This window comes from Amborella trichopoda, chromosome 8, assembly GCF_054954075.1.
Source record: "Amborella trichopoda isolate Santa Cruz 75 chromosome 8, AtrichopodaSantaCruz75HAP2 v2.0, whole genome shotgun sequence".
NCBI classification, from domain to species: Eukaryota; Viridiplantae; Streptophyta; class Magnoliopsida; order Amborellales; family Amborellaceae; genus Amborella; species Amborella trichopoda.
In genome coordinates this window covers 32548540-32576527 of record NC_142343.1, presented here as the reverse complement: position 1 = coordinate 32576527, position 27988 = coordinate 32548540, and the positions used below count along the sequence as shown (strand labels likewise).

General features: G+C 35.3%; 1 protein-coding gene across 1 annotated transcript; it reads right to left on the bottom strand.

Annotated features, from left to right (window-relative positions):
* On the bottom strand, positions 1–27774 carry PHOT1 (phototropin 1). The gene is made up of 24 exons (XM_011628910.3): positions 27309–27774; positions 24774–25656; positions 20465–20647; positions 19016–19107; positions 17233–17518; positions 16900–17116; positions 15459–15529; positions 14338–14444; positions 13807–13856; positions 13561–13665; positions 13115–13174; positions 12913–13002; positions 11824–11900; positions 9526–9610; positions 9291–9371; positions 8686–8789; positions 7411–7460; positions 6465–6571; positions 6068–6190; positions 3591–3642; positions 2725–2837; positions 1788–1928; positions 345–478; positions 1–203 (listed from the first exon to the last, which is right to left on the bottom strand). The coding sequence occupies exons 2-23, from the start codon at positions 25586–25588 to the stop codon at positions 365–367; spliced, it is 3123 nt and encodes a 1040-aa protein (XP_011627212.2). The 5' UTR covers positions 25589–25656; positions 27309–27774; the 3' UTR covers positions 1–203; positions 345–364.
* Between the last annotated feature and the right edge of the window lie 214 nt (positions 27775–27988).

Below are 27988 nucleotides of genomic sequence, written 5' to 3'. Positions count from 1 at the left end.
TGTTCGATCAAACTTTCAAATTCCACTTAATGAAAAAAGTCAGGAAAAGCATAACACTCCATATAAAATAATTAATAAATCAATAAACAAAAAAATAAACATCCTTAGTAACATCACAAGCACCTATGTTCTCAATGAAAGGAGAACTGGAGATTGATCCAAGCATATCCTGGTAGGGTTGCTTCCATAAAGAGTATTTGATTCTGCAATCAAAATAAATAGTGAAAACTTAAGAAGTAAAAGGCTTAGCAAATAATTTCTATAACATTCTCGATACTATGTACATAAACTACTGATTCATTTTAAAACTTCAGAGATGGTTCATTCTTAGATTTTTTGCTTACCAGGAAATTGCAGTAGGTTTTCAAAAGACATTGGTCTGTATATCAATGAGTGTTTCTTTTTCTTGGAAGCTGTCCTTGACATTTTCCTTGGCCTCTTTGTCTGTTCCTTGAGGTGTATTAAGTTGAGGAGGGCTCTGAAATTTTCAGGAAATTAAAGTTATTGAAAACATCAACAATGTAAGATTTCTTTTCTAGACCAACTCAATTAAATCACTCAGGTGGACACACAAAGCAATGCTAGATTTCTCCTTAAGGCCAACCGAATTAAATTGCCCAAGTGCAAAAACATAATAGTCGCGTTGACAAAGACCTTCTATCACCAAATCATGAACTCAGTTCTTTGATTTAAGCACGAGTCAAGGTAATCTTGATTTGTTAGACAAGCAAAGTGTGGAACCATGGCAAGAATCAGTACTATAGAAATCACAATTATATAATATTCTTCAACTATCTACATTAGCTACTTCCATGTTATCTGAGGGGCTGCAAGGAACATTCAGAAAATGCGTCCACTCCTATCCAGTTTCGAAAATATTTTTGGGTTCATAAGCTCATCTCCATTTTGTATCACTAGTTTTTATCATTAAAATTATATTTTTCACCTGCATCGTCGGCAGCAAGTGATGAAATAAAATTTGGCAAGTTCTTGGTAGTTTAGAGACAAAATAAACTTTTAATTTAAGAACTCAGGAAACAGAGGCAGAACTACATATGAAAATCGCCAAAAGACCAGGAGAAAAAAAATCTACTTGTCCAAGAAGTGGAAATAGAAATAAATTGAATTTCAAAAAAAAAGGACAATTTTGTGGAGATTTTTTGTTAAGCTTCAAGAAAAGACTGATAAAATAGTTTTCATAAATTTTTTGTGATTAATTAGGCCCCATTTGGAGAAGTCACTAGTCATGTCAATGAAATCACTCTCACCTTTATGGTCAATAAAAAATGCAGTCTTAAGCGGTTATAGCACATTACAGAAGTTCCTTTTTGAGGGGAACAGAAGAAAAGGATCTTTCTTTGTTGGTAGTCTCATGGATGTTTCAGCAGTGTTTTAAGTATAAGCAGGGGTGAAAAAATGGGGCTCCCCATTAATAGTGGAAGTCCAAGCTGGGTAACTTCTCTCTTTTCGATGGGTGTGTGAAAACAATGACGTTATTGCCACAGTTTGGTGCACCCATTTATGGCCTTTTTGGTCTCGTTTGAGTTTTCTAATGTGGAGGTTAGAAAATTTTTTCAGAAACTCGCGGCTTCCGGTGACTATCCTCTATACCTCTGATAATAAAATATGGTAACTTTTGCAATTAAAAGTAGCATTATGGTATTCAAGGAGTTTAGAAAATAATTTCAAAGCAAAACAGGGAGGTAATTCATGCATACAAAAAGAACTAGCATATCAATCTTACACGAGTAACAATTGATTACTAAGGTAAGGATTGGTGCACTAACCATGCACCGGACAAGAGCCCAATTGATTCCACGAAAAAATGGGTGTTGCTTAAGTTCATTGGCTCCTTCGGAAGAACCCAATCTGTTTTTTGGATCCCTGTGCAGCAAACGGTACATCAACTGCCTTGCATGAAGGCTTACCTGCATGAATACAAATAAACAAGTGAATTCAAACATGGGCTAATCATACATAAAGAATGATACATCAGCATAACATCACATCCAAAATATGTTATATTCCTTGAGAAATAAAACAATCCACAGGAACTCCCTCTTTAAGGTTGATCCCTCAGAGACTTACATCATATGAGTCCAACTGAGCGAGTTGGACACTTAGTTTTGTTGAATAAAGTTTCAATACATGACAAACCAAACTGTTCGCATTAAGAAAATTACCATTCCAATGATCTGGAGCCCTACTGCACACTTAAAGAATTGCTTCCACGACTTTTATCTTTTTTTAACCAAAAAATAAAATGCAACTTTTAGGGTCAACTTGATTGTTTTTGGAGAGAAATAAGAGTAAATGAGGAAAAATAGATAATGCAAGGTCAGTTTAGAGATCAAGACTATGTAAAAGTTTTAAGTAGCCGAACCATGTTGGCTTTGACAACCAATAAAAACTATACCAATGAGACAAGAAATAATGCCATGGTTTTGATGCTGAAAAAAATCTGTGATCAGCTATCGAAATTGGGAAAGATAAGATTTGGAAGGTGAAAGCAAATAACTTGATGTGACAGTGAAAACCGGTAGACTCTGTTGAAATTTCAGGTTTCGAATCTAAACAAATCACCATTAAGCTTTGACAAAAATACCATTTGATTATAAGTATACTGAATGAAGGAATAAAATGTGGAAAACAATGACCATCTGTACTTATATAGTATTTATTATCAACAAAAGAAATGACTCACCAATCTGGACAATAACTTACCGGTGTACTAGATGGAAATTTAAGATCCTTGTGAAGAATATTTGCAAATGTCTTCTGTCTTATCTTTCCTCGGAACGGTGTGTAGCCATAAAGCATTTCATAGAGAAGAATGCCTAAGAAAACAGTTTGGATAATCACTCAATCAAGATAATCCGATTATACTTGCAGCCATGCAGTATAATTAAAACCTGAGCCAATGTTGTTATAATCACAATTATGAAACTGATTGTAGCCAGGGTAACTTATTCACTCGACAAAAATTAAAGGACCCGGTTTCTATGCAGCCAAGCCTGCATATGTAGAAATGCGGGCCTCTTAATAAATCTATTTTGAGATGGATTTTAGGGCTTAATTTTTAAGGACATGTAATCTCTAACATGGAGATCATTAATATGAAAAATTAAATAAATTTTAAAAACTAGAAATAACAATTCTAATAAGAAAACATTTGGACTGTTAGTTTCCATTATTTTTAGGTGGAACACGTACTTACATCCAGATGCTTTACACTTTCTAGACCGCATATGTAGAAATGCTGTCCATACCGCATGAAACAATTTTCCAAAAGTAAATTAACATTTACTACTGTGTATGTCACTCGACGAGTTTTCTCCAAATATTAAGGACAAGTATTATAGAAATGACAAAGACAGAAGTTGACTTGAAAAGTAACATCAGAAGTCAAGATGCAAGCATTGAGATGAAATTAGCCATCCAATCGGTGCATATGCTCCTCTTGTTTAGCCATTGATTATAAACTTGCTTTATCACAGTATGTGCAGCAACACTTAAAGCAGTATGGCAACGAAAATATAACTGAGGTACACAGTATCACAGTATTTTTCCAAAGATAATAGAGGAATTACCAAGAGCCCACCAGTCAACTGCACTTGTGTGGCCAGAACCTGTGATAATTTCCTGCAAAATAATTTGAAAACTTCAGACATACCAGACATTAAAGTCATTTGCAGATGTTGTGGAGCCACTTCTTATTCATTTCGGAAAAATAGGAAAACTAGAAAATATGCGTTAATGATCTAATAGAATCAAGAACAAAATTGCACATGATTATAATCAAAAGAAGAATTATGTTTAAGATCTAGCGAGACAAAGATCACTGTCACTTTAAGGAAGCATGATTCTTTATAGCCATGACTTTTCAAATTGTAAGCATCACTAGGGAAATTCTCAAAGCAATTTATCTATAATTATTGCTCAAGTAATAATGAAAATGTTATAAATAAATAAATAATATTTTTTATTAGATATAACATGAGGATTTTTTCTAATTTTCTCTCTCCCCTGCATATCTTATAGCACCTTTATTTATAATATCCACCTTACTAAAACCTTAACCCGAAATTTGAATTCCAAATCTCTAGTAAAATGGAAACTAGCTATGTTCTTATTCATTTCCATATACTCCCTTTATAAGGAAAATACAAACCCATACCTAAACTAAAATCTAATATTTTCCTCTTTAAAGGATATACATAATCTTTTCTTATTTTAAATATTTTTCCAATAGGTTTGTAACTTCATGAAAGGTCTGGCCAGTTTCTTAGTGGATAAATATATGTTTTTACCTGCTTGCAATGAAACATCATTTTGCTGAAGTAATTAGAATAATCCAAGCCCTAAAGCTTTTCATTGACACTATTTCTTGACCTACTGTAGAAACCTTTCAGTTAATCTTGAATAAAAATGAAGACATGGAACTCTTAACATACCAAAACCCTTTAACACGCTTTGTCTATTTGTTAAAGAAAATGACAAAAAGCCTATAGCATTACCTAGCAAGATAAGGAAAACATTGCCAACCCACTAGAAACCATCAAAAGTCACCAAAGAAACAAGGAAATCATCTCTCTCTCTCCTTCCCAAATTTCTCTCAGAAGGATAAAACATGCTGAGGTATTGCTTTAAGAACCTATAGAGGGATGCTAGAATCTATAAACCTATAGGATGTTGGATTGCTCTAAGAACCTATAGATGCTGAGGGGATTGCTCTAAGAACCTATAAAGGGAGCTTGAATCTAGCTCATTATTTGGAATCAGCAGAAATGGGAGGCACACGAGGGGGAGCCTGAATTGGATCTATTCAGAAATTGATTACGCTAGGCACAAAGATTGATATATCTCAAAATACCATTTCCTACGTCAGGTAACATGGTAGCTAATCATGTGGCAAACTAATGAATCCTGTGTTGAGTAAGGCTTTAGTTCTTTCCGGCAGAAGCACAAGGGGCATATACAGATCACATAGGAAAGTAGCATCTGTTAAGAAGTGGATTTCACAGCCATCTCCGATTGATCAATCCGGACAAAGTAGTGCATGTGAGCTGAAAGTAATACATTGCTTCGGAACTGCAAAGGGGATTGCTTGACCTGCATTGCAAAGAACTCATATTTATGCAAATATCATACGGCTTGCATAATATTATAATGACTTCTTCCCCTGTCCTGGTTTCTTTCATGTTGCATTATAGCACATTCCCATTTCCCCCACATCGCTTGTTGGATAGGCAGAAGTGACTCCATCATGCCCAACCCTCTTCCCATTGAAACTAGTCTTGTGAAATAAGTTGTTGCAAAGTAACTTTCTAGAACCACAAGCAAGAAATTGTTTTTGCCTAGAAGCTAAGACTAATAGTTCTTGTTAACAATTAGAACTTCTCACATTGGATGGCAAGAGTCGCCCCTTAAAACACTTTTTTTCCATTGGATGATATACAATTGGCTTAGTGGATAAAGTTTGCCTAAAGATAATAGCTCAATTTCTAACTTCCATTGCAGTCTATTAGATGCAATAGATGTATTTACTTTGTGCAGACCTGTCAATCCCGAAAGGAAAATATGGTAATTAGAAAATTGAAACATTCTCTACTACATGAAAAGGATCTATTCTCCAACAAGCTTGTACATCATATTCAAAGTATAAAGTGAAATGAATGAGAACTAGGATAAGAAAACTTTCTTTCAAAGTAAATCTATAAAGTTGCAACAAAGATTATATTAATAACATTAAGTCAAAAATAAGATTCACAAAGTATAAACTTGAACACATGTAAGATAGCAAATGAGGTGGATGGACGTTCAGGTAGCATACATAATTAGCTCAATGACATTGCCTGCATTAAAAGAAAAGAAACATAAACCTTTCAAAATGTCATGTCAATCTTAGAAAGCTAGGATTAGTTGTGAGATCATATAAGATAATTAAGAAATGAAGATAATGAGTCAAGGAAAAAGTTCATTGTAAGACATTCAATATCAGATGCAGTCACTTGCTCCATCTACCATAAATCTATGATTTAGAGAAAGAAAGATGGGTAGCTCATACTGGTGCAATGTACTCCTCAGTTCCCACAAAAGAATTTGATGCACGAATAGGTTCAGCAACAAAAATGGGAGCAGGTTGACCCTTATGATGTTTTTTCTTGTCCGGAGGATTGGGAACCAAAAGCTGCAAAAGGATAGACTCAATTTGTAAATTTACTAATAAATAAATAATTTGCTCTTTGTTTTTGCAATTTATTTCCTTAACCATGATACCATAAAGTTTAACTCATGTTGTTACCAAATGGCATAATTTTATGTACTCATCATATTATAACAAGAAAGAAAATAGTTCTTCATTCTAAAAGGTTATAGCAATAATTTTTAGATAAAACTAATGGTTATTGAAATAGAGAGGTTGGAGGATAGATGTTTAACAAATCAGTAGATATTGTTTGTACCTGGGGTTTGCAAGACGTCAAACATGATAGATCGAAGTCTGTCAGTGATACATGGCCATTGCCTTGAAGTAATACATTTTCAGGTTTTAAGTCTCTATAGATTATACCTGGAGATGCAATAAACAAAGATATGGTAAAATGTGAAAACGCTGCATGAGCCCATACGTATGATTATTTCTTATGTTTTAGACACAACACCATCTGCCCAAATGATTACAAGTTACAAAGCTAGTGTCATCATTCATATAATTAAAATCCTGTACCATACAACCCATCTTATTTGGCTAGTCATTTTGAGACATGCATAGTGTAAGCTCAAACAAAATACATGGACAGGTGAACAATATTATGTTTAACTAAATCAATAATGTATAAATAACTGAGGAAACACATGTGTTTCCTAAGATTTTTATTTTTTATAAGCATTATTTTGAACAAAAAAATATTTTGATTATCTGTCAACCTCTTCCCACTTATTTATCCAGGCATTCCTTTTTGTCACGTTTTCTTTTTTCCTTCTTACTTGTATGACCTAAACGCATGGCTTGTTGTTTCCACTTGAAAACATAAACCAACATCTGTACTTATAAAGTTGTAGATGAGGTCTCAAAGAAAGAAAATAGTGTTTGTCACATCTGGCTTCACCCATGTTGGGAAGTTAATTTTTCATCATAGAAGAAATGACATAGATACAGGGATCAGATCCACTTGTATAAAATGAAACTAAAGTCATAACCAGACTGAACTATACTTTTCTCATCACAATCTTTGGCATGAGTAGCCATTTAAAAAAACTAATACAATTATGCGAGACGAGCCTTAACCAATGATAAAAAGAGGCAACAGTTAGAACAGCACAAGAAATTGTTAATGTAGCAAAACAAAGTGAAAATTATTTTTTCAAAGAAATTCTACCTCTATAGTATAAAGGCAAGCTGATTTTTACCTTGACAGTGAAGGTATTCTAGAGCAACAACAACTTCTGCTGCATAGAATCTGCAATAGGATCGTAACTTCATTAGTTAAGTTCTTTCTTAGAGAGAGTTAAATCCTCAAAGGAAAAGGAATAAACATGCATTGACTCCTTCAGAAAGGGACAGCTAGAATACTATATAAGCAATTTCTGATCCAGAACCTAATGAAGCTAACAGATATGGGCATCGAGAATTCATTCTGAAGCATTTTGGGATATAAATTGATCATAATACAAATTTCATGGTGCAGTCTTCGTTGTTTCTGAGTACATGATCAGAAGACTTGAGATGATAGCTTCAGAAATAATGTCATTCAATATTTCCAGTTAGTGAGGACAAAGAAATGAATGCGACAATGAGGTATGCCTAAAGAGACCAGTGAAATGGGGAAGTTGAAGTTGGATTTTCTTTATTTAAAAATTCACTATGCTTTAAATATAGATTACCAGATATCATACTCCATGGGACACTTCTTAACTAGATTCAAAGACACAAGGATGAGCAAAGAATTGCCACTTCTGAAGCAACCCTATTCCTTAAGACTCTTTCACAAAGTGTAAAATGTTGACATAGGTGCCTTTTACTAGAAAAGGAACTACTCCAAATAGATGGCTAGCTATCTTTTCCTCAGCAGGTGTTCTTTGTGATGGTTTTCTTCGTCAAAGAAAATAATCAAAGCTAGACTTTTAGAAAAAAATCGACGTACGTGCCAAAGGTAGTGAAAGAGTACCAAATCACATCAGCAAACTAAGATCACTAGTCATTACTAGCACTAATTTATACAGTAACATCAATTGGGATCAAGTACACGTTCAGAAGTGCTCAGATTAAACACTAACTAGAGCATTTTATTTTCTAACCTACTAGGGTCTCTCTTTCCAAAGCCATTGAACCAAGTCGTTATCGAGAAAATCATGCAGCTTTGCAATAAATTGGTCTTCGAAATCCAATTTTGACTAATAATGGGTCTAGTGCTCCATGTCCGGCGAACCATATGTCTTCTGCAGTATTTTGTCTTGAGCTTTTGGGAATTTTTTATGTATGAAAAGATGAGAGTGTATAACTAAGTACTAGATTCAATATTTTTCCTTTTCCTCCCATGCTAAGTATGGAAAGATAGAAAGCATCACAGAGAAGAAGCAAAAAACAAAAAACAAAACAAAAAGGAAACAGAAAGTCATGGGTAACACTAATGCAAATAGACACAGCTCAAAATTCCTTAACGATTATGAGAAAGAAGATAATACCTAACAGCATCCTCCTTAAGGACCTTCATGGGCTGTCTATCTAGAAGCAGGAAAAGCTCGCCCCCAGGGCAATAATCCGTTATTAAACAGATGTGTGTCTTTGTCTGCAAAAAGGTATCAAAAAGTAAATTTCAATTTTCCTCCTAATAAAATATCCATCAGATAAAAATAATTTTATGTAAAACTCAGTAAAACAGCATCTAGATAATGTTTGAACATAAATATTTATGTTAAACTTCTTTAAGATGAAAACAAGAAAAAAAATGAACTTCAAATGAATGTAGCAAATCGGGCCTGAACTTTTCATAAGTTGTAACATATGATCTAGAAAAAGAAATGGATGCAGAAGGATAGCTGCCAAGTTCTCTGTTCACGAGAGAAGAAATTAAGATAAACAAGCTGGAACAGAAGGGGAATTGCTGACAGTGCATCTAAAGTTCTGTACTTTCTTTAATGAATGGCATACAACTAACAAATGTCATCGAAGCATCAGTTGAGAATGCCAACTATATAAAAACCAGAGGTCAGTTAGGTCCATGCAAGATTCGGTCCAGTTCTATATTACAAAAGCATATCTGGTTGCAGCCAACCAAAATGACTTGTACCTGGAAAGAAGCATATAAAGCTGGAAGAAAGGGGTGATCTAGCAAGTCCAGAATTTGTCTTTCAGCGCAAGCCCTATGCACCTGGAAAAGAGAAGGCAGATTGTTTATACATCAAATGAGCATTGACCCTCTACTGCGAACTAAGAAATAAGAAATGCAATTTGATAATTCTTGAGAAATGGGCATTGTTGCACATAAACTAGAATAAAGTATAAAAGCATTTGGCAATCCAGACCTTATTACGGTTAAGCATAACATTCTTATCCATAGCTTTCAATGCGAAGAACTCTCCAGTTCCACATAATTCCACCAGATGAACGCTGAAAAACACAGCCCAAAGACGAGTTCAACAAGTGTGCAATAATTATTCAAACTAATTCAAGAATTTCAGATTGAAATAAAATCTCAATTTTCATAATTTACAGTGGACAGAGGCCTAAATAAAAAAAGTGGAACTTCATGATAAAAGCACTTTCAGCTACCCCAAGAAAGAGCTGGAAGATAGTATAATGTCGTATGCTACACATTGAGCCACCTTTTATAAACAAAGTCAATTTTTTCAGGAGTATTTCCAAATTCCAGAGTGAGGCAGCACAGAGAACATCCGTAACGATGACATGAAATGTTGTAGCACTAGGGAGATAAGTAAATAAAATGCTGGTATGTTCTGACAAATCCCATACCAAGAAAGGAAAAACAAAAAAAGTGAAAAACATTCAGATTACTGATTTTATTGGATGGGGTAAAACACAATGTTTATGTAAACCTAAAGAATCAACTTCGCACATGCGACCCAAAATATCACATTTAGACTCCCGAGCTAGCAAATATAACATAAGTTACTCTCTTAATTTCACATCAATTGTCCTCGCTGCCACCAATGAGGAAGAATCTAAAGAAATTGCTTTGTGCTCCAACCACTTTGTGTGGCTTTCACTCTCAACTCCAATGAGCTTTTTATCTCCCATATCCTCATTCATCCATCTAAACGTATGGAAGAAGAAAAACCTAGCATTCACAGAAGCGTCACCTCCACAAGAATATCTCCTTAAAAACAGTATACTACAGAGGCCCTCTTTTACAACTGCTAGAATTTTGAAATGCTTAGCCCTCAATGCTCTTCCTTAAACCAAATCTAGTACCTACCCACTTCTTGAACTCCATACTCACCATAGCACCCCCAAGCCTTTCAAAACTTTAAAAGAATTCCTGAACCCCTCAATCTCCATACCATACTTACCCTGAAAACTATCCATACAAAGGGCCGTTTGTCTCTTGCCCTAAACTCTAAGACCTAGATAGGCAACTGGCAGTGTCACTTGCTGCTGCCATCAATGTCGCGATCAAAGATGCCCAAGAAGTTTTTATTTGTGTTTGTTTGCTGTATGTTCAGTAATTCTCAATCTTAAGTGAACTCTGACAAACCTGATGTTTCTAGCTCCATTCTAATATATTCCCTAAGAACAAGAGGGAATGTCCCAATCATCTGGAGCTACTAGCTAAGAGTAACACCATTTGCCACAAGCATTATGCAAAATTTCCTAATAACGCTCATTATCAATCAGTTGGAACCTCTTTTCCACAATTATACTTACCAGCTACACCAGAATTTACCCTTCCACATTTCTAAAACCTAACGCACAATGGCAAAATTATATGAATCCAACCTCCCTAATTATTATCATGCTTCTACTCATGCCCCCATTTTCTATGAAATGGACCCATAGAGACCCCAACCCAATGTACAACAGCAACCTTGTTGGTTTGTTTTTGAGTAGCCTAAGGTGTGACCTAAAAGCAGGGACCACTACTGGTCGAAGTTTTTGTCTATGCTCCCAGGCATTCAAAGAGGCACCCAGAATATTCCAGCCAATGCTGAAGCTTGGTAAGAAAATCACAATCATTTGAACTCCAATGACTCATGCCATTTCCTTGACCCTACTAAACAACAGTTTTCTTCTTCCGCTGCTTCTACTACCACTACTTCTATTTGTTTTGACCTAAGAACATGACATGACATCTAATATCCCCAAAGAATTTAACCACAATGAGAATGAACACTAGATGATACTAAATAGAACCGTAGGATTGGAGAGTACATTCCTTCATATGCTCACACCAAAGACTTCCGTTGTCCTTAAACCAGCAAGCCATGTGCCTGAGTACAAATCGAATGGAAAGAAAGTGTGTTCGTACATGGAAAATTCCCATCAGCTAGAATGCTAAGAGTGTATGGAAAAGCCATGGTCCATTCTTCAGGAACTAACTGGGTAAAGGATTGTTCATCCATTCTGTAGGAATTATGAATGTTTTTTACACCAGCTTACTACTCGAAAGAGTATTAACCCTAAATAAAATGTTCATTAATCATTTATATTACAACAATATCCAAGAAATATTGCAATACATTTTGCCTAAGTGATTTTCGCTTTTTTAGAATGAAAGTAAATATCACAAATCAAGACCAATAATGTGAAAAATAGAAAACATCTGAATAACATCTGGCCAAAGAAAGCACAATCAAATTACGAACCTGCCAGTGTCACCAGTTCCTAATGGTTTCACAGGTCGGAAATGTTTCAGGCCTATTTCTTCACCACTGTCCAAAATCTGATGATAACATACAGGTAAGGAACCCATTGAAAGATCTCATTTATGTTTGAGTTTAGAAAATAAAGAGTATACAATTACAATTTTTCTATAGGAAGAAGTTTATATGCCGGCAGTCCACATAGTAACTCCCCATTGCCACCGTCCAACTTGTTGGAGATTGGTGTTGGATGGTGGTGATGGGCAGTTGCCGTGCGGACTGCCCGGACGCTAACCACGTCTTTTTCTATGACATTACAAAACAACAAATATTTCAAGTGAAATGATAAAAGACAAACATGATTGTTGCACTCACTAATAACACCACGAACAAAAGTCACTGTGAATAATTTTATGATGCCAAAGATATTATGTGCACAGCAAGAAAACATGAAAGTGTTTTCAGTTGAGCATTAGTTCTTTCTTTTTTGGCTACAGTATGTTTTGTATGAAGGGACGCTCAAACTCTCATTTTACCAGGTAGGCACACTACTAAGAACAATGGTTATTGTACAACATTAAGTATCTTTCCCAAGAAAGGAAAACACCAACATTTCTGTGCTGCAGATTAAAGACAAACAACAAAAAATCATGCAAAGAGAGTTCATGATATTAACAAAATCAAAAGAAATCTATATGAGTAGCTTGCTTTACGCTGCATATGCAAATGATATTTGTGAGATTTAATTCAATTATCATGATTATGGATGGTCTTCCTTCAATGTCTGCAGCAAAGTAGTACTAAAGCAAACTTTGTGTGCTGAAAAATGCAAATATTTCTTCTGTTGTCCATAAGAGAAGGCCTTGGATCTTGAGGCCATGGTCTCAACAGTAGGCCAAAACAAGAACTCAGATTATCTTTGAATGCAACTTGCCGATTTGTGCCAGTAAAATAAGCATTAGTAGTTAACATGAGAGTGATAAAAAAAATGGCAAATTGGCAATGTCCATGACCCTCAAGTCTCCTTTAAGGACTAACTCCACCTGTAGGCTTAAGAAAAACCAATAAAAACTATAACATGAAAGGATCTACCTTCTGGATTGCTCGCCAAGATGGATTGTCCTTTCTGTGAGGCTTAGGGAGGACCAGCTTTGAGTGGGTGATCCAGAGGTCTTCAGGTTTCTGTAGAGCTTCAATATAAGTCACCAGTGATATAAATCCAAAATTTAAAAGTAAGTATGACAGATTAAATCTCCTTGTTAAAAAAAGTATGACTGACTAAATGAGCCATTACCAAGTTAGCATCTGGAAGCTCCCGCACAGCCTCATCGACATTTTCAGCAGTCTCTTTCACCTGAACATTAAAGTTAGCAGCGTGAATGCATTTCATTGGAGGTGAACTTGGTCACTAGCGTCACACATTGAAACACTAGGAGAGAGCTATGTTAAGGAAAACCACATACATGAATTGCAAGAAATAGCCCTGTCCAAGATATTTTACTAGTTTTCAGCTAATCATACTTGATCATCACATCTTCCCCAAGTGACAGCAACAAGTATTGCATCATGATAATTTTAATTTTCAAAAGAGTTCTAAAGCCAGGATAAATTTCTTTACTTTTTTTCTTTTTAAACAAAACCAGTGAATATTGGGGAGACTTTAGGAACGACACTAGTAACATCATAAAATAAGCATTAGCACATAGCACAACAGGACAAAGAACCAAGGTGGAGTCATACCAGCTTTGCACTCTCATTAGCTTTTCTATCTGGAATGCAATTATGAAGTGGCTCGACATGCTCACTACCATCCAGTTGTACCCCAATGAAGTATTGGACTTCACCCTGTTGGAAGTAATCGTTTAGGATTCTTTTTTTCTTTTTCAGACTTAGTTGCCTAACACACATAATTCAAATTAATAAAAAGGATACATGCTTCAACTAGCAAGACAAACAAAAGGATTGAGGACAAATAATTTGATGCACCTTTTGGTCACGCATGGGTTGCAAGTGGAAAAGATTCCAGAACTTCTTCCCTACACCATTTTGAACAATTCGTTTTGTTTTAGAAGAGAATAAAGAGTAACTATGGATGGCATGAAATTTTAAGTAATCTCATTTCTGCTGCTAAAGAATAAACCAGTCGTATGATAAAAGGAATGCTAATAGATAGCTAGATAAGCACTACAAGCACTATATATATAGATATATAATGGTTTATAGATATATAATGGTTTATTAATATATGCATAACAAATCTACCAACTAGAGTGCAAATGTCCCCTTCTTCACCTGAATACATATTCTGATAAATAACTGGCTGGGAAGATGACCTTTATTGTGACTTTTGAGAAAACGATTCCAAAAGCCAAAGGGCAACAAATTTTACAAGAGCAAATATTTAGAATTCATAACAAACATTGAAACCCAAAAGAGGAGGTTTGCAGAAAGAAACATTAGATCAACTTAGATGCTTCTTCAAGGTAACTTAACAAAAGTTATACTAGGTGAGCACACCTGTTTTCGTGTAGTTTATCAATTGCACGGTAACATCCGTTTGATTATCAATAGCTTCTCTTATTTTTCTCACAGTAACAGGATCAGTTTCAGGGCCTTGAAGAAACCTGTTGTAAATGACAACATTTTTGTGCAAATCTTAGGAGAGGCAAACACCACCAACACCAAATAGTAGGAATGTAACGAACAATCATTTTAAAAATTTATTAATAAACAGCATAGATCAATGACAAAAGTCCAATTTTGTAATAGAAAATATATATTCAAAAAGTCAGAATATCGAGACGATTTAGTCCGAATAGAAACATGAAAGTTTCAACAGCAATCCCCAATTCTTAATATAATGTAAAAATACCTATGGCTTTACATGTTCAACATTAAGCATTCTTGTGATCTTCTCAAATCAATTTTCCCATGATATTTTATTTTGTGTATCTCCAAAGTTTCCTATCTGTTCCTTCAGTTTCCTACCATTTCTAGAATGAGAATGCTTCATGGTTGTTTCTATATGCCTTGTTACACCATCGTACAATGCAATTTCTACTAGCTTTTGTTTTTCAGTGTATAGCAAGGAAGCTAAACCAGAGGAGTTTTTGTGAGATTGTTGTATCAAAGCAATTAACTCCATATTTCCAAAACGCTTAACCCTCTCTCTCTCTTTAACTCCTCCATATTCAAAAAGCTTAACACACACTCTCTCTCTCAGAGACAGAGTACGCGCTAGAGAGAGGGAGAAGGGCTAGAAAGAGAAACCTATGTTACACTTTTGTAAAGGTCGGATAAGGGTCATCACTCTAAAGTCGGACGGTGATGAAGGAAGAGTGGGTCGTGCAATCGAATGAATAACATCTTTGGGGAACCACTATCCCTCCATCACCGTATTGGACGGTGATGAACCTTGTGGTAATTTTTTTTATTACGGCAGTCCTACCTTGAGCTTACTTTCATGGTTCTATATCAAGTAATAAATATATGGAAAAAGCGATTTACTTCGGTTAAGATTTTTTTTTTTTTCCTTTCTTCTGGTGGTGAGTATGAATCGAATAATGGAAGAAGCATAAATCATCATCTTCAATACGAAAAATAAACAAAAAGATATATAAAATATTTCGGAAACTCACCTACAGTTTCTTCCCAGTATCTCTTCTCGGCTATACTCTGTTAGCTCCAAGAAGCTATCAGAAGCGAATATCTGAAAACATTTTACACAAATAAGCATATTTAGTTACGGGAAAGGTTAAATAAGAATATTTAGTTACGGCAAACGTTTTTAACATAGAAGATTTATGCTTCTCCTATCATCCAGCTGTACAATTTTGATCAAGAGAGTCATTCAATGTTTGATCTTAGATCCGACATTTCAAAGTCTTTTATTTTTAGTTTTTTTTTATACAAATTGTTTGAATAGAAAATTTGGTATGCGATATTTTCTCATTGGAGTGCACCTATAAAAAAATATTAAAAATAATTTTTCGATAAAATAAAATGATCAAAATATCCTTTGAAACTTTAAGGAGTATTTTAGTCATTTTATATTATTGACATTTTTTTTTCCGCTAGTGCGAGTTTAATAGAGGATTGGACGTATAAAAATTGATGTTAAAATAGTTTATAAAAAAACAATTAAAAATAAAATAGTATAGAGACGTGACATTTTGATTGGGACAATCCTAACCCTCCATTCAAAATGGACTGCTGGATAAAGGGAAGCATATAAGTTTTATGTTGTAGGGGAAACATAGAAAGTTTGCCCTTTAGTTACTAGGCATCATAACGGAGAAGTCTCTTTAAACCAGTAACTGGGCTCCCGCCTATTAGTTGGCCCTGACTCAAGCCGAGTTTCATGGGCGAGTCAAGTGGACTCACCCGAGTAATGTACAAGGCCGAGAAGTCCTAAAACTTATAATAAAAAACAAAAATTCGTTAAAAATAAAATATTGGGATAGACTATTTATTTTTTATGTAAGGAGGTTACGATCAATCCTAGCCATTAGATGTGAAATTATATATGGGATTTTACACTACGAGACTATTTATCTTTGTTTCAAAGTGGTCGCAATTGCTACTTGCGATTAAATGTCAAATTAGATGCATGGGGTGCGACACATTTGTTGTATTAAAAGGCACAATTATTTACTCTCCAATTAATTTTGATGTTAAGTAAGTTAAAGAAATAATGTAAAAGGGAGTTGCGTAATAATACCAAAAATAAAAATAGTAATAAAATCTAAAGCTCATCAATTTTAAGTATATCTAAAGCTCAAACTTTAATAAAGGTTATCTCACAGTTTATCACCAAACTGTAATTTCAACAACAAAATAACCATTTTAATTTAAAAAAAAAGAAAAAAGAAAAAAAAAAAGAAAAGCAAGAAAATCTTGTCATACTAATGTCATTTCTTTGGAAAAAGCATCTTGTCGTATTTCCTATATTATTTTATTAAATTAGTAATAATTGTGATCAAGTAATTCAAGCTAGTTGAGGCCAACAATAAAGAGACCTAAACCAAACTTACTTTTCTGCAACAATTTGTAATGAGCTTCATGAGCTTGAAATCTTACAATGGGGTTGTCTGGTAATCTTGGATCAGTGATCACAAAGTTCTTCTCGATACGTTCAAGTGTTGTAGCAAGATCTATACCCTTTCTCATCTCCTTTTGCCTTACTTTATCATCTAAGCTATCCGATCTTTCATCATCACTATCCATCATTTCCTCAGTCTCAGCAACAACATCAGCTTCTCCATTATCCACATGTGAGTGGCCTTTTCCGATAAGCCTGAAAGCAAGAAAATCCCGACTGCTTACATTGTAATTTATCAAAAGAAATGTATTATTCTCGACTTCGTTTTCACATGGAAATGTATGATAGTTTATAAAAATAGGGCCACCCACCCCATGAAGGATCGCAATCCGGACTTGCGGGGCTTCTTGGGCCCTTGGGGCATCTCACTTATCTTTGGAATCGAGGTTGTTATACCAGCATATGAATTCCTTCTTGGTGGAGCTATGTTCTCCGAGTTCCTCCTTCCCAAAGTTGGGTCAGATCGAACCTGCTCTCCACCGCCTTCAGATCTTCGCATGAAACGAGGCCGATTTGTGGACTCAGACAGTGCACGGGGTTGCTTCACCGCCAGAACGAGCTCTGACACCGAGCTCACTGCCATTTCTTTTTGTCGAGCTGCACAATGAAGCAAACGACATAACACATGAAACGTGAACTAAGCTTTGAAGAGAAATCACAAAGCAGATCATATGTGAGAGCAAAGTACATGATTTGATCAATTTTAGTTTGAAAAAGTTTGGTACATACAAAGTCGACTCCCAGCTTTTATGTTGGACGTGCCTGTGTATCTACACTCATAAATACTAAGTTTATCTTTTTTGAAAATTTGGTTTTACTTCATTTGAAGTAATTTGCTGAATATTATATAGTTTTGGCCAAAAATACCTAAAAAAAGTTGGAAATCACTGAAAATTTGAATATTTATTTAAAATTACACACAATTAAAGATATATTCCAAACAACTAACAAAATAACATTATTCAGAGTATATTGATTTTAGATATCAAAATAAATTTAAATATCATCCAAACAGGCTCTAGGAGTATCCATGTTAGCACTATCGAATAGCACGGATTTTATTTCACTCCCATTATTTCCATTTACCATATAAGTTGTACACAAGGATGATACGAAAGTAATAGAATTATGGTCCATACAAACACGCCTTGACTTGTTCTTAACATCAAATATTAACAGGGATTGTATACAATGAGACTACTCACTTTTGGTGCAAGGAGGTTACAATTACTTATAATAATCCGATGTGAAATCTGATAACTTAAGTGTGTCACAAAATTCAAGAAAAATTCTTTTGAGCATTGAGCTTTGTCGATAGAATAAATGCAACTACACCTTTTCACATCCAACAGTCAATGAACTATGACCAGCTTATCCGAAAGGTGAATGGCCTCATCGTATATTTTTCCGTATTAAAAATGGTCCTAGTTGACCGATTGTTTTCCTTTAAACATAAGAGATCGTGGCATAGAAGTTTGTATATTATGAGAATTCCAAACCCAAAGTTACAAACGATCAGAGGTTTTGCCAGTATTTCAAAACCTGGATCAATGGAGTAGAACGTCCACCCAACATATTCGTGCCAGATCATTAGATCAATGAAAAGTCGCATAACAGAACCTATTGGGCCTTATATTAAGGCCTGACCCATCAAATCCAGGCCTAATCCAACAAGCCACATGATGGGCCTCGAATCCAGGTCATACGGGAACAGGCCTCTAATGCAGCCTGGCTCAACCTACTTATACTCGTAGACGTGAGGACTGCAACACTAAATTTTGGGAACCATGTAAATTTCACTAGATAGTTATTCTCAAAAAGAAAAAATAGTTCACACCCACTAAAAATAGGATAGATAAATCTTGAGACATTATTTTTTGAAGTGTATAGTGGGTGAAATACACAATTTTTTTACTTAAATTAATTAATCTATGGGTTGAAGAGATTGACATTCTCAGAATTTGGGGTCCTAGAATTAACCCTAGAGGAGGTTTTACAGAGGGAGTAAATAGATAGCATACTCCAGCGAGAGCATAATATCTTTTGGCAAAAACCATACTAAAATGTATATTTTGAGCTATTTAGGTTATTTACCATCATATCGAATCAAGGACTCTGGTAATCCATTAGGGCGAACCGTCTTATCCTTTGCCCCTTCTGTGTGCTTGCTAACCTCCACTTGCATCCTGCATGCCATAAAAGATAAAGAGTAATTTGAGAAGAGATTCAAGGGGAGGTTAATGCAAATTTAGTCCTTTTTATGCAAGAATTTCTCAAAACAATAGGCAGTATCCCTAGAGGAGAAAAATATAGTATAATCCATATGATCATAACAACACTGATGTCTGGTTTATCACCATCTGTTCAATTGGATGGATGGTGATGGAAGAAGTGGTGACCTACAATTCAGTTGAGGTCATGTTCAGTTTAACCCAACCCCCTCCATCACCATGCAAGCCATTCATAGGACGGTGAAAACCTCACGGTTATGCTGTTACTCTGAACCACGTGGATCATACCATAGGAAGGTGTACTCCATTCGAATTCCCTTGTTTTAATAAAAAAGAAGCAAGAATCCAAACGGAGTATGTACAGAAACTGAACAAATCTCTAAACAAAATCAAGGAAATGAAGTAGAAAATCACATTTAAACCATATTAGTGACCAAAACAATATGCTTTAAAATCTTCATAACATCACAAGAACTGAAGTCTGATTGTTCACTAGAAACTGGGAAGCTAACATCCCAAGCACTTAAATGACTGAAAAATGGAAACAGGGCTAACAGAAAAGCAAGCATCTCAAGAACCGACACTTTTTACTGAAAATAAGGCCAGGTCACGCCCGAATTTATGTTTTAGAAGTACAATTCAGATGCCTAACAGAAACCAGTAGAGTTCAATGTATGCCCATGGTTGAGAAAGCATCGTAATCGATGGCCAACCAGTTTAATCATGGAAACTATAAACGAAATCGAGGAAATTTTTGGCAAAATTTTCAGCACAACTTGAATGAGGCCAGCTGTTAACGAAAATGCAACCGAATTCCGAATTCAAGTATGGAAAAGAAATGTTCACATCTATTCTTGTTTCAACCATGATCGAAATCTGTAACTGCACACAAGGGTGAGGGTGTTGATAGTCTTTTTTTACCTATCCCTCCATCAGGGAAGTTGCAAAATATGCATGGGAGAGGGAACATTAGTTCATATTAATCACCCCAATTGTCACCAAGTCCTAAATAAACTTTTTGTGCTAAAATGTGATGCAATTGGCATCTAAATTTTATGAACCTTTTGCATTAAAAAGTGAGGCAAATGGGCATGTTAATTATATGAATCTTTTGTTTTGAAAAGTGGCCGACAAGCATTGTGCACCCACGCACCCATATAATGTGCACTATATTCCCCACAACACATGCACACGGAGTACTACATAAATTGCACTTAGTACTCAGTTTTGTGCACTGTGCATCGTGCAAATAGGGTCTTAGTTAAAGAGGCCGTGCATCTGAAAAGATAAATAAATGAAATAAAGGAGTTACCCAATAAACTTGAGGACTTTTCCGCTCTCATCTTTGATAGGAGAGATGGTAAGGAGGTTCCAAAAGGGTGTGCCATCCTTCTTGTAATTCAGCAATCTTCCGCAGTAGCCGGTCCCTGCTTGCAATGCCTCTCTGATCTTTGAAATTTCAGCACCATCCGTTCCGGCTCCTTGAAGGAAGCGGCTGGGAAAAAAAGAAAGAAAAAATATTTGATTAATATCATACTAATAATCACATTATTTATATGAAATCTATTTTGGTAATAAGGACGTTTTTTTTTCCTCCTAATCATTTAGGAGTAGGCCTGGCAGGCCATAAAAAACTAGGGCGTCGATCAATATGTGGCCTAAAGATTGGGCCATAGCCAGGCCATCACCGCACAACGGTAGGGCCGGGCCAACCCAGGGCCACAGCCACAATAGGTCCAGCCCGTCGTGGCCTTTCTTTTCTTCTTCTTTTTTTATGTATTGGATTGTATGCAGCTAGGTCAGGCCCGAATAGGGCTAGGGTCGAACATGAGCTAGGGCCTCTTTCGGCCTGGTTAGCGCTGGGCTCAAGCCGGCTCTATAAAGACAAGAGCCGGGATTGGGTCCAATGCTAGCTTTGTTAGGACTTACGAACACAGTAAAAAGTGGTCTACATTAGCTCCTATGACTCTAGCTTTTGAAAACTTGGACCCAATTGAAAATGGCTTAGGACCTTAACGGTAGTATCGCCGAACTCCATCATGAGGTTTCTAACTCCATTCTTACTAAAAGATAAGGGCCCAAATCCCCAGTTACTTACTACCACTTTTTCATTGTCACCAAAAAGGCAGGGCCCAAATCCCCATTGAATTACCTTTTTAATTTTCCAATCCCTCCACTTACACCACCCCACTAATATCTTGAAACATACTCCTAATAGAACACCCTTAAAACATAAGCATGGTTTCTTCTTTAAAAATAGGATCTCCGTTCATTGTTGAATAATTCCATGCTTTTAATGGGCTTCTTAGAATTTTCAAACAGTTAGTGGTACAAAATTCTTAGGACGGGTTGCGGTGTCTACTCCTAGGTCATGCTTAGTAACCGTTGTTGGAAAAATCGTCCGTGCTAACCAGTAACCGATCGAGATCGGAACCGGTCACTAGACGGTTCCGGTTTTGGTGACTGACCATGTATTTTAAAAAAAAAATTAAAAATTATAAAAAATTCCAAAAAATAAGAGATTTTGTTTGTAATGTATTTTATAATGATTTCCATCATTATGGAAAAACTTGGAAACTGTTTTGGCCATTAATATTTATTTTTATATTTTTTATTTTTTAAAAAATTTCAAAAATTCCTCTGAGCCCAAATAAATTTTATAAAATTCATTTTTTCATTAATTTTCAACTTACATTTCATATTTTATTAGTTTTTTTTTTTGTAATTTTTTAATACTTTTTTTACCACCAATGATTGAACCGGCAGGTTTATTAATTAGGTTGATTGAACCGCTTCTAGACCAATGTCCGGTTAATCATTCCGACACTAATAACTCCCCTTAGAAAATGGTTACCGTGGGAATTTCTTACATGTCGCAGTGTTATGTAACAATATAACTCGCCATGCAACCACGACCAAAGAGACGTTTGTTTTAGACAAAATCAGTTTGACCGCCAATCAAATATAGTATAAGTTAAAAAATGTGATTAAATTTTAAAGAATAAGGGCATGTTCGATGATAATTAATTTTGTCTCACTATCTCATCTAAAATTATATACTTCAAATGATATTATTTTATTAATTATTTGGTATATATAGTGTTTTATATATAATATCATTTAATTATACATCTTTTTTGGTATTCTTACCTATTTTTAGTCATTTTTCACTAAAAAATAAATGATTTTCAGCAAATTAATTTCAATAAACTAAAAATAGCTTTTCCAAACCATAAATATCTAAAACTACATATAAGATTATCTCAAATAATTATATAAAACATAGAGTTCATTATCATGATTGACTTTATTGAAATAAGAAATTCTCAGTGATGATCAATAGATCCAAACATACCTTAAATAGTCATATTAAACAAGTTGGATTAGATTTTAAAACATAAATATATAGCATAAATAATTTAAAGAGCAACACTAAACAAATCCTAAGTTTTTACCCTTAACAAATAAGGGCCATTTTGGCCTAATACGAAAGCACAATTTGTATATTTTATTAGAATTTTGTTAAAGGGTATAGAACTCGGAATTTACATTTTTTTTTGTTTTTGGCTTGGGTAACTTAAGTGGAGCCAAATCACCAAAATGCACCTAACTATTCCCCATTTTTTCTAGGTTTCAAATTTAGAGAAAGAATTTTAATTGAAAAAGCGTGTTCTAGGTTTCGAACTCATATAATACGTTGACTCAAGTAGCTTTAATAAGTCAAATTGCCAAAATAAACTCGCTTGTTCATAGTTACAAATTCAAAACAAGCACAATTTGGGCACTTTTATAAAATGCATGAGGAATACTCAAATAAAATGATTTTTAAAAGTAAGGTACATCTTTTTTTTGGTAAAAAAAATAAATTGAGGTACTTTTTGGTAATAAAAAATAAATGAGGCAAAAATAATAATTTGAGGTATTTTTTGGTAAAAAAAATAAATGGAGGTACTTTTTGTTAATACAAAGTAAAATGAGGTAAGAAAAAATAATTTGAGGCATTTTTGGGTAAAAAATAAATTGAGGCACTTTTTGGTAATAAAAAGTAAAATAAGGTAAGAAACAATAATTTGAGGCATTTGGTAAAATAAATAAATTGATGTATTTTTTAGTAATTAAAAGAAACTGAGGTATTTTCTGTATGAATAATAAAGTGGCATACGTTTTGGTAATAAAAAATAAAATGAGGTATAGAAAAAAAATTGAGGTATTTCTTGGTAACAAAAATAAATTGAGGTACTTCTCAGGTAATTTTTTAGTAAAAATATAAATTGAAGTATTTTTTTTGAAAAATTACTCGAGGTATTTTTTACCAAAATAAACTCGCTTGCTCATAGTTACAAACTCAAAACAAGGTACTTCTATAAAATTCCTGAGGAGTACTTAAATAAAATGATTTTTAAAAGTGAGGTGAAATGGCTCATTCCACATGTTTTTAATCATGTTAACAAGGACGCGGTTAGGTTTTAGAAAAAAAGTGAAGCCTCACATCAAACTTCATTCGGCACATGAAAACCCTACCGGGACTCAAAAATTTATTTCTACTATTGGTTATGGAATCGAGTGATTTATGTACGGACCTAAAATATTTCCAAAAGGATCTTTATTGGTTATGAAATAGAGTGTACGGACTCAAAAATATTTTTCAAAATATGAAATGATCTATTTATATGTGGAAATTACCAAAAAAAGATAAGTCAACCTAACTACTTTTTTTGTTTTCAAAATTACCCCTAAGACATCCTTGGAGAGAATTTTAATTTTCGTTTTTAGTTTTGTTTGTTAGTAGCGTAAAACTTGGGGAACTGCCCTAATAACAAAAAACTTTTTTTAAAAAAACGGTTCGGATCAGGGATTCCATCTTAAGACCCATAAGCAATTTTGAAAAATAAAAAAAATAAAAAATAAAAAATAAAAAAAATAGGTTGATCGACATTTTTTGTAATTTCTGCCTATAAAAAAAGTATTTCGTATTTTAAAAAAAATTTTAAGGTCCATATGTAAATCACTTTACAAAATTTATACCCCAAAAAAGGTACATATCTTAGAGATCTATAAATAGATACATTTTTTAGGGCTTCAAATCATAATTCTTTTTCATATCCATTGAGAGACGATGGATCTGAAGGTATTTTACTCCGAAACTGCAAGTTTGATGAGATTTGAGTCGCAGCCTTATATTTTTTCATGAAGTCTAGGTCTTATTTTAACTTTTCCTTTTTAATAATATTTTAGAAAGTTTATGACATAAAGCGCATTTCCTTGGTGCAAATGCTACAATGTTAGGATACAAAGGTGATGGTTATTTCGTATTGGGTAGGCGATGATTTTTTATTTTTTTGGTAATTTAGTGGGAAGACAATCCCTTCTTTATTTTTTTAAATAAATTAGAGAATTAGATAGCAATGGACGGTATCAGTAGGATTGGAAATTACAACATTGTATCTGGGTGTTAGGGTGCGTATACACCTGCATTGTGCCACTTGCACTATCCATTTACAGTGGAAAATGCATTTGGTGCCTATGACCAGACGGAACTGGCTAAGCTAAGGACGAGACGGAAGTGGCTAAGCTAAGGACGAGAGAGAGAGAGAGAGGGGCAAATCCAATGGAATGCTTACCAGTTCCTCCCTATGACCTCCTTGGCCAGGTAGCCCGTCATCTTGAAGAATCCGGCGCTTGCATACATGATAGGATAATCTGGCTTCGTCGCATCGGACACCACAAACGTTTGTTGAAATGTGGATAATGCATCCTTCAGATCCTTGGAAACTCTGGGGATCCCACCTCTCTCTACACCTCCATCGGACTCCTCCGAAGTCCTCATCGAGTTCCCCGAATTCCTCTGCGAGGGCCCAGCCTCTCCCGACTTCTTCACCGCGACGCCCTGAGGCCTCCCTGTTTCTTCATCAGTCTTCAGAACCAAACCCCACTCTGCTGCTCGTTTCGCCATTCCAGCTTCACCTCCGTCTTTACCATGATTTCCATTTGTGCCCCTGATCTCGTCTTTTGCTTGAGTTCCACTCATGCCCCCACCTACACCCTCTCCTCCTACCTTAGTGTAAAATTCTTTCTTGTTCATGAAAGATCCAGTACTGGTGGCAGGTTTAGTGGTCTCCTTAGTGGTCATGCATGACCCGACATCTTCCACTTCAGGCTTTTCGTGTTCTTTTGAATCAAATGTGTTGTTCTTTGTCAGCTTTTCCGGATTGAGATCAAACATATCATTGTTCTCAGGAGCTTTGTTTTGCCAAGAACTGAAGGGAATTGACCATTTGGGTGTGGCCTTTGAGGAAGGCTGAGTGGAGAAGGTTGAGGGGTTGAACACTTCAAGAGAGCCTCGAGCGTCACGGGGTAATGGGGGAATTGCCCCGGGGCCTTCGTAAGGGTATTTCACACCTTTCTTAGGGGCATGATGATCATCTGATGAGTCCATGTTATGAGTTCTTTCTTTGTTTTGAATATTTGCAGTGAGTTCACACAAGAGAACAACAGATCATCCACCTGTTCAATTGTACAGGGAGTTTAATTAACTAGGAAAAATCTTTCATTTGTTTGAACATTCCAATTTGTTGACAAAAGGAAACTTATGAAAACACAAGCATCTTCTCTTAGTTTTCCTGAGGTTTTGCGCTCTTTCCGCTAATAAGATGTTCTGAAAAGCTGGCTATTCAAGTTTTTTCAAGTCGAATTTAAATCAAGGTTCATCATATTTGCGAATTTAAGATCCGAGTTTTTAACAAACTGACATTGCAGCTGATTTGATACTATTGATTGTATCCTTCCGTGATTAATCAAAGTGCTAGAGAGAGCTTGGCAAGGCCTGCTGTTCTTCAGGGTTGATAGCAAGTTAATACCAAGATGCAAAATATTGAAGGCCTTCTGACTAAATTTGACCTAATTTTCATAGTTTAGGCATTCCAGAAAGTAAAAGACGATCGCTGGGAATCGGGCTTGGGCTTGAGTAGTTAGCAGCTGACATGTGGCAACGCTATATATCAAGTTCGATTCCTACCGCTGAACTACCCATAAAAAAACAGGACTGACTGCCGAGTAGAAATTTATAATGCTATAACTGAAAGGACAAAGCAAAGTAAGGAATCAAATGGCATGAAATCCTGCAAAGCCTCTTGAAAAGCAAGCCAACACTTACAAAATCGAATTCAATTCAACTAGAAAATGAACCTGCAGAAAATGTAGATACTTGTTGTATACTTGCAACAATTAATCACCCTATACAAAGTTAGTTGAAACCATAGGAAAGCCCAAGTAAAAACCATGGTGAAGCATAAAAGAAACGAATAATAGGACTCAAAAGATCCCAAATATATTCTGCAAATAGAGAATGAAGCACTAAGTTTGAAACCCCTTAAATAAGACGAACAAAAAATGATTAAAAAAGTAACGAAGCACTTAAATACTTGCTAAATTATGGACGTGAGTTCTTCTGGTTATAGAACAATTGTGATTTAAAATTAAAAAGCACTTAAATATTTGCTAAATTATGAACATGAGATTCTTCTAGTTATAGGTCAATTGTGATATAAAATTAAAAAGCTCTCCTTTGGGAATGATCTCTGTTAAAAACTGCCTCTAGTTCTTATTAATCCACCAAATTCAACAATAATAAAAATTAAGGAAAACAAGTTCCCATTATTTCACATACTACTAACCGTAGATCAGTAAACCTAGAGCAAACAATTTTGAAATGAATACAGGGAAGGAAGTGGACTCTCAGTCCTAAATGAAGTAGACAACCGTTTCAGTTGAAGAGTACACATTCTCCATACAAATTTCTCCTTTTCTTAATCAAACCCTCCATAGCTCTCTCGTCATTGTAGATGATTCCCTGATCAAACTCAAATTATCAAGCTTTTCCGACGATTTCTGAAGAGAAACTCTTTAAGGACTAATTTGAATTTTTTATATATAGTGATCCCATATAAAACTTGAATGATCAAGGGCACTAAAGTATTTACAGGATATGAAAACAAATTCCAGCACTCAAGAGCTAAGCATAAGTCACTAAAATCGAGTTAAACGAAGAATCGAAGAAAAGTAAATTCAAAAACTTCAAATCAACTCGCTTCTTCTACTCAGAAATGGCACCGAATTTAACCGAGTAGTAGAAGGAGGAGAAGCCTAAACGAGTTTACCTCTTGATTTGAAGCAACAAAATGCAAAATAGAGGAGCAGCCGCCAAATTTGGAGGCAAAACTCGCTAGAGCTGTTCGGGGAACCGCCAAACATACGCCTCCATGGACCGCAAAGGAGAATTTATGGAGAAAAGGGGACGGAATGAATAATTGGGGTTGGTGTAGCAGAAAGCGCCATGCCTCTAAGAACACTCCCACATGGCTTCCTAGTGTGGGTGTTTCTAGAGAGAGAGAGTAATGAAATCTATGTTCTTCTGGCTTCTGCTTTAGAGAGAGAGAGTAGTGAAAACTCTGGGAGCAAAATTCTGGCTTCTGCTTTAGAGAGAGAAAGGGTGTGTGTTTTCTAGAGAGAGAATAATGAAAAACGGGTTTCGGTAGAGAGAGAAAGTGTAGTGAAACTCTGGGTTTTGGCAGAGAGAGAGAGAGAGAGGGAGTTGCAGATTCCGGCCGCGTTTTTTAACCAGACAGAGTCACACGATTGGGGTGTGTGAGATATATCGTTGTTGGGTTTTCTGTATTAAATGAGTTTCTTTTTTGTATTAAATGAGTTCGTTAACAAGACATTTCTCATTTCTTTGTTGTCTTTCTTGCCCCCTTTTGCCCTCCAGTTTTTATGTTATTTCCACCCTCTGCCCATTCTCTCTCTAGGTCGTATTCTCTCTCTCTAGGTTCGTATGATG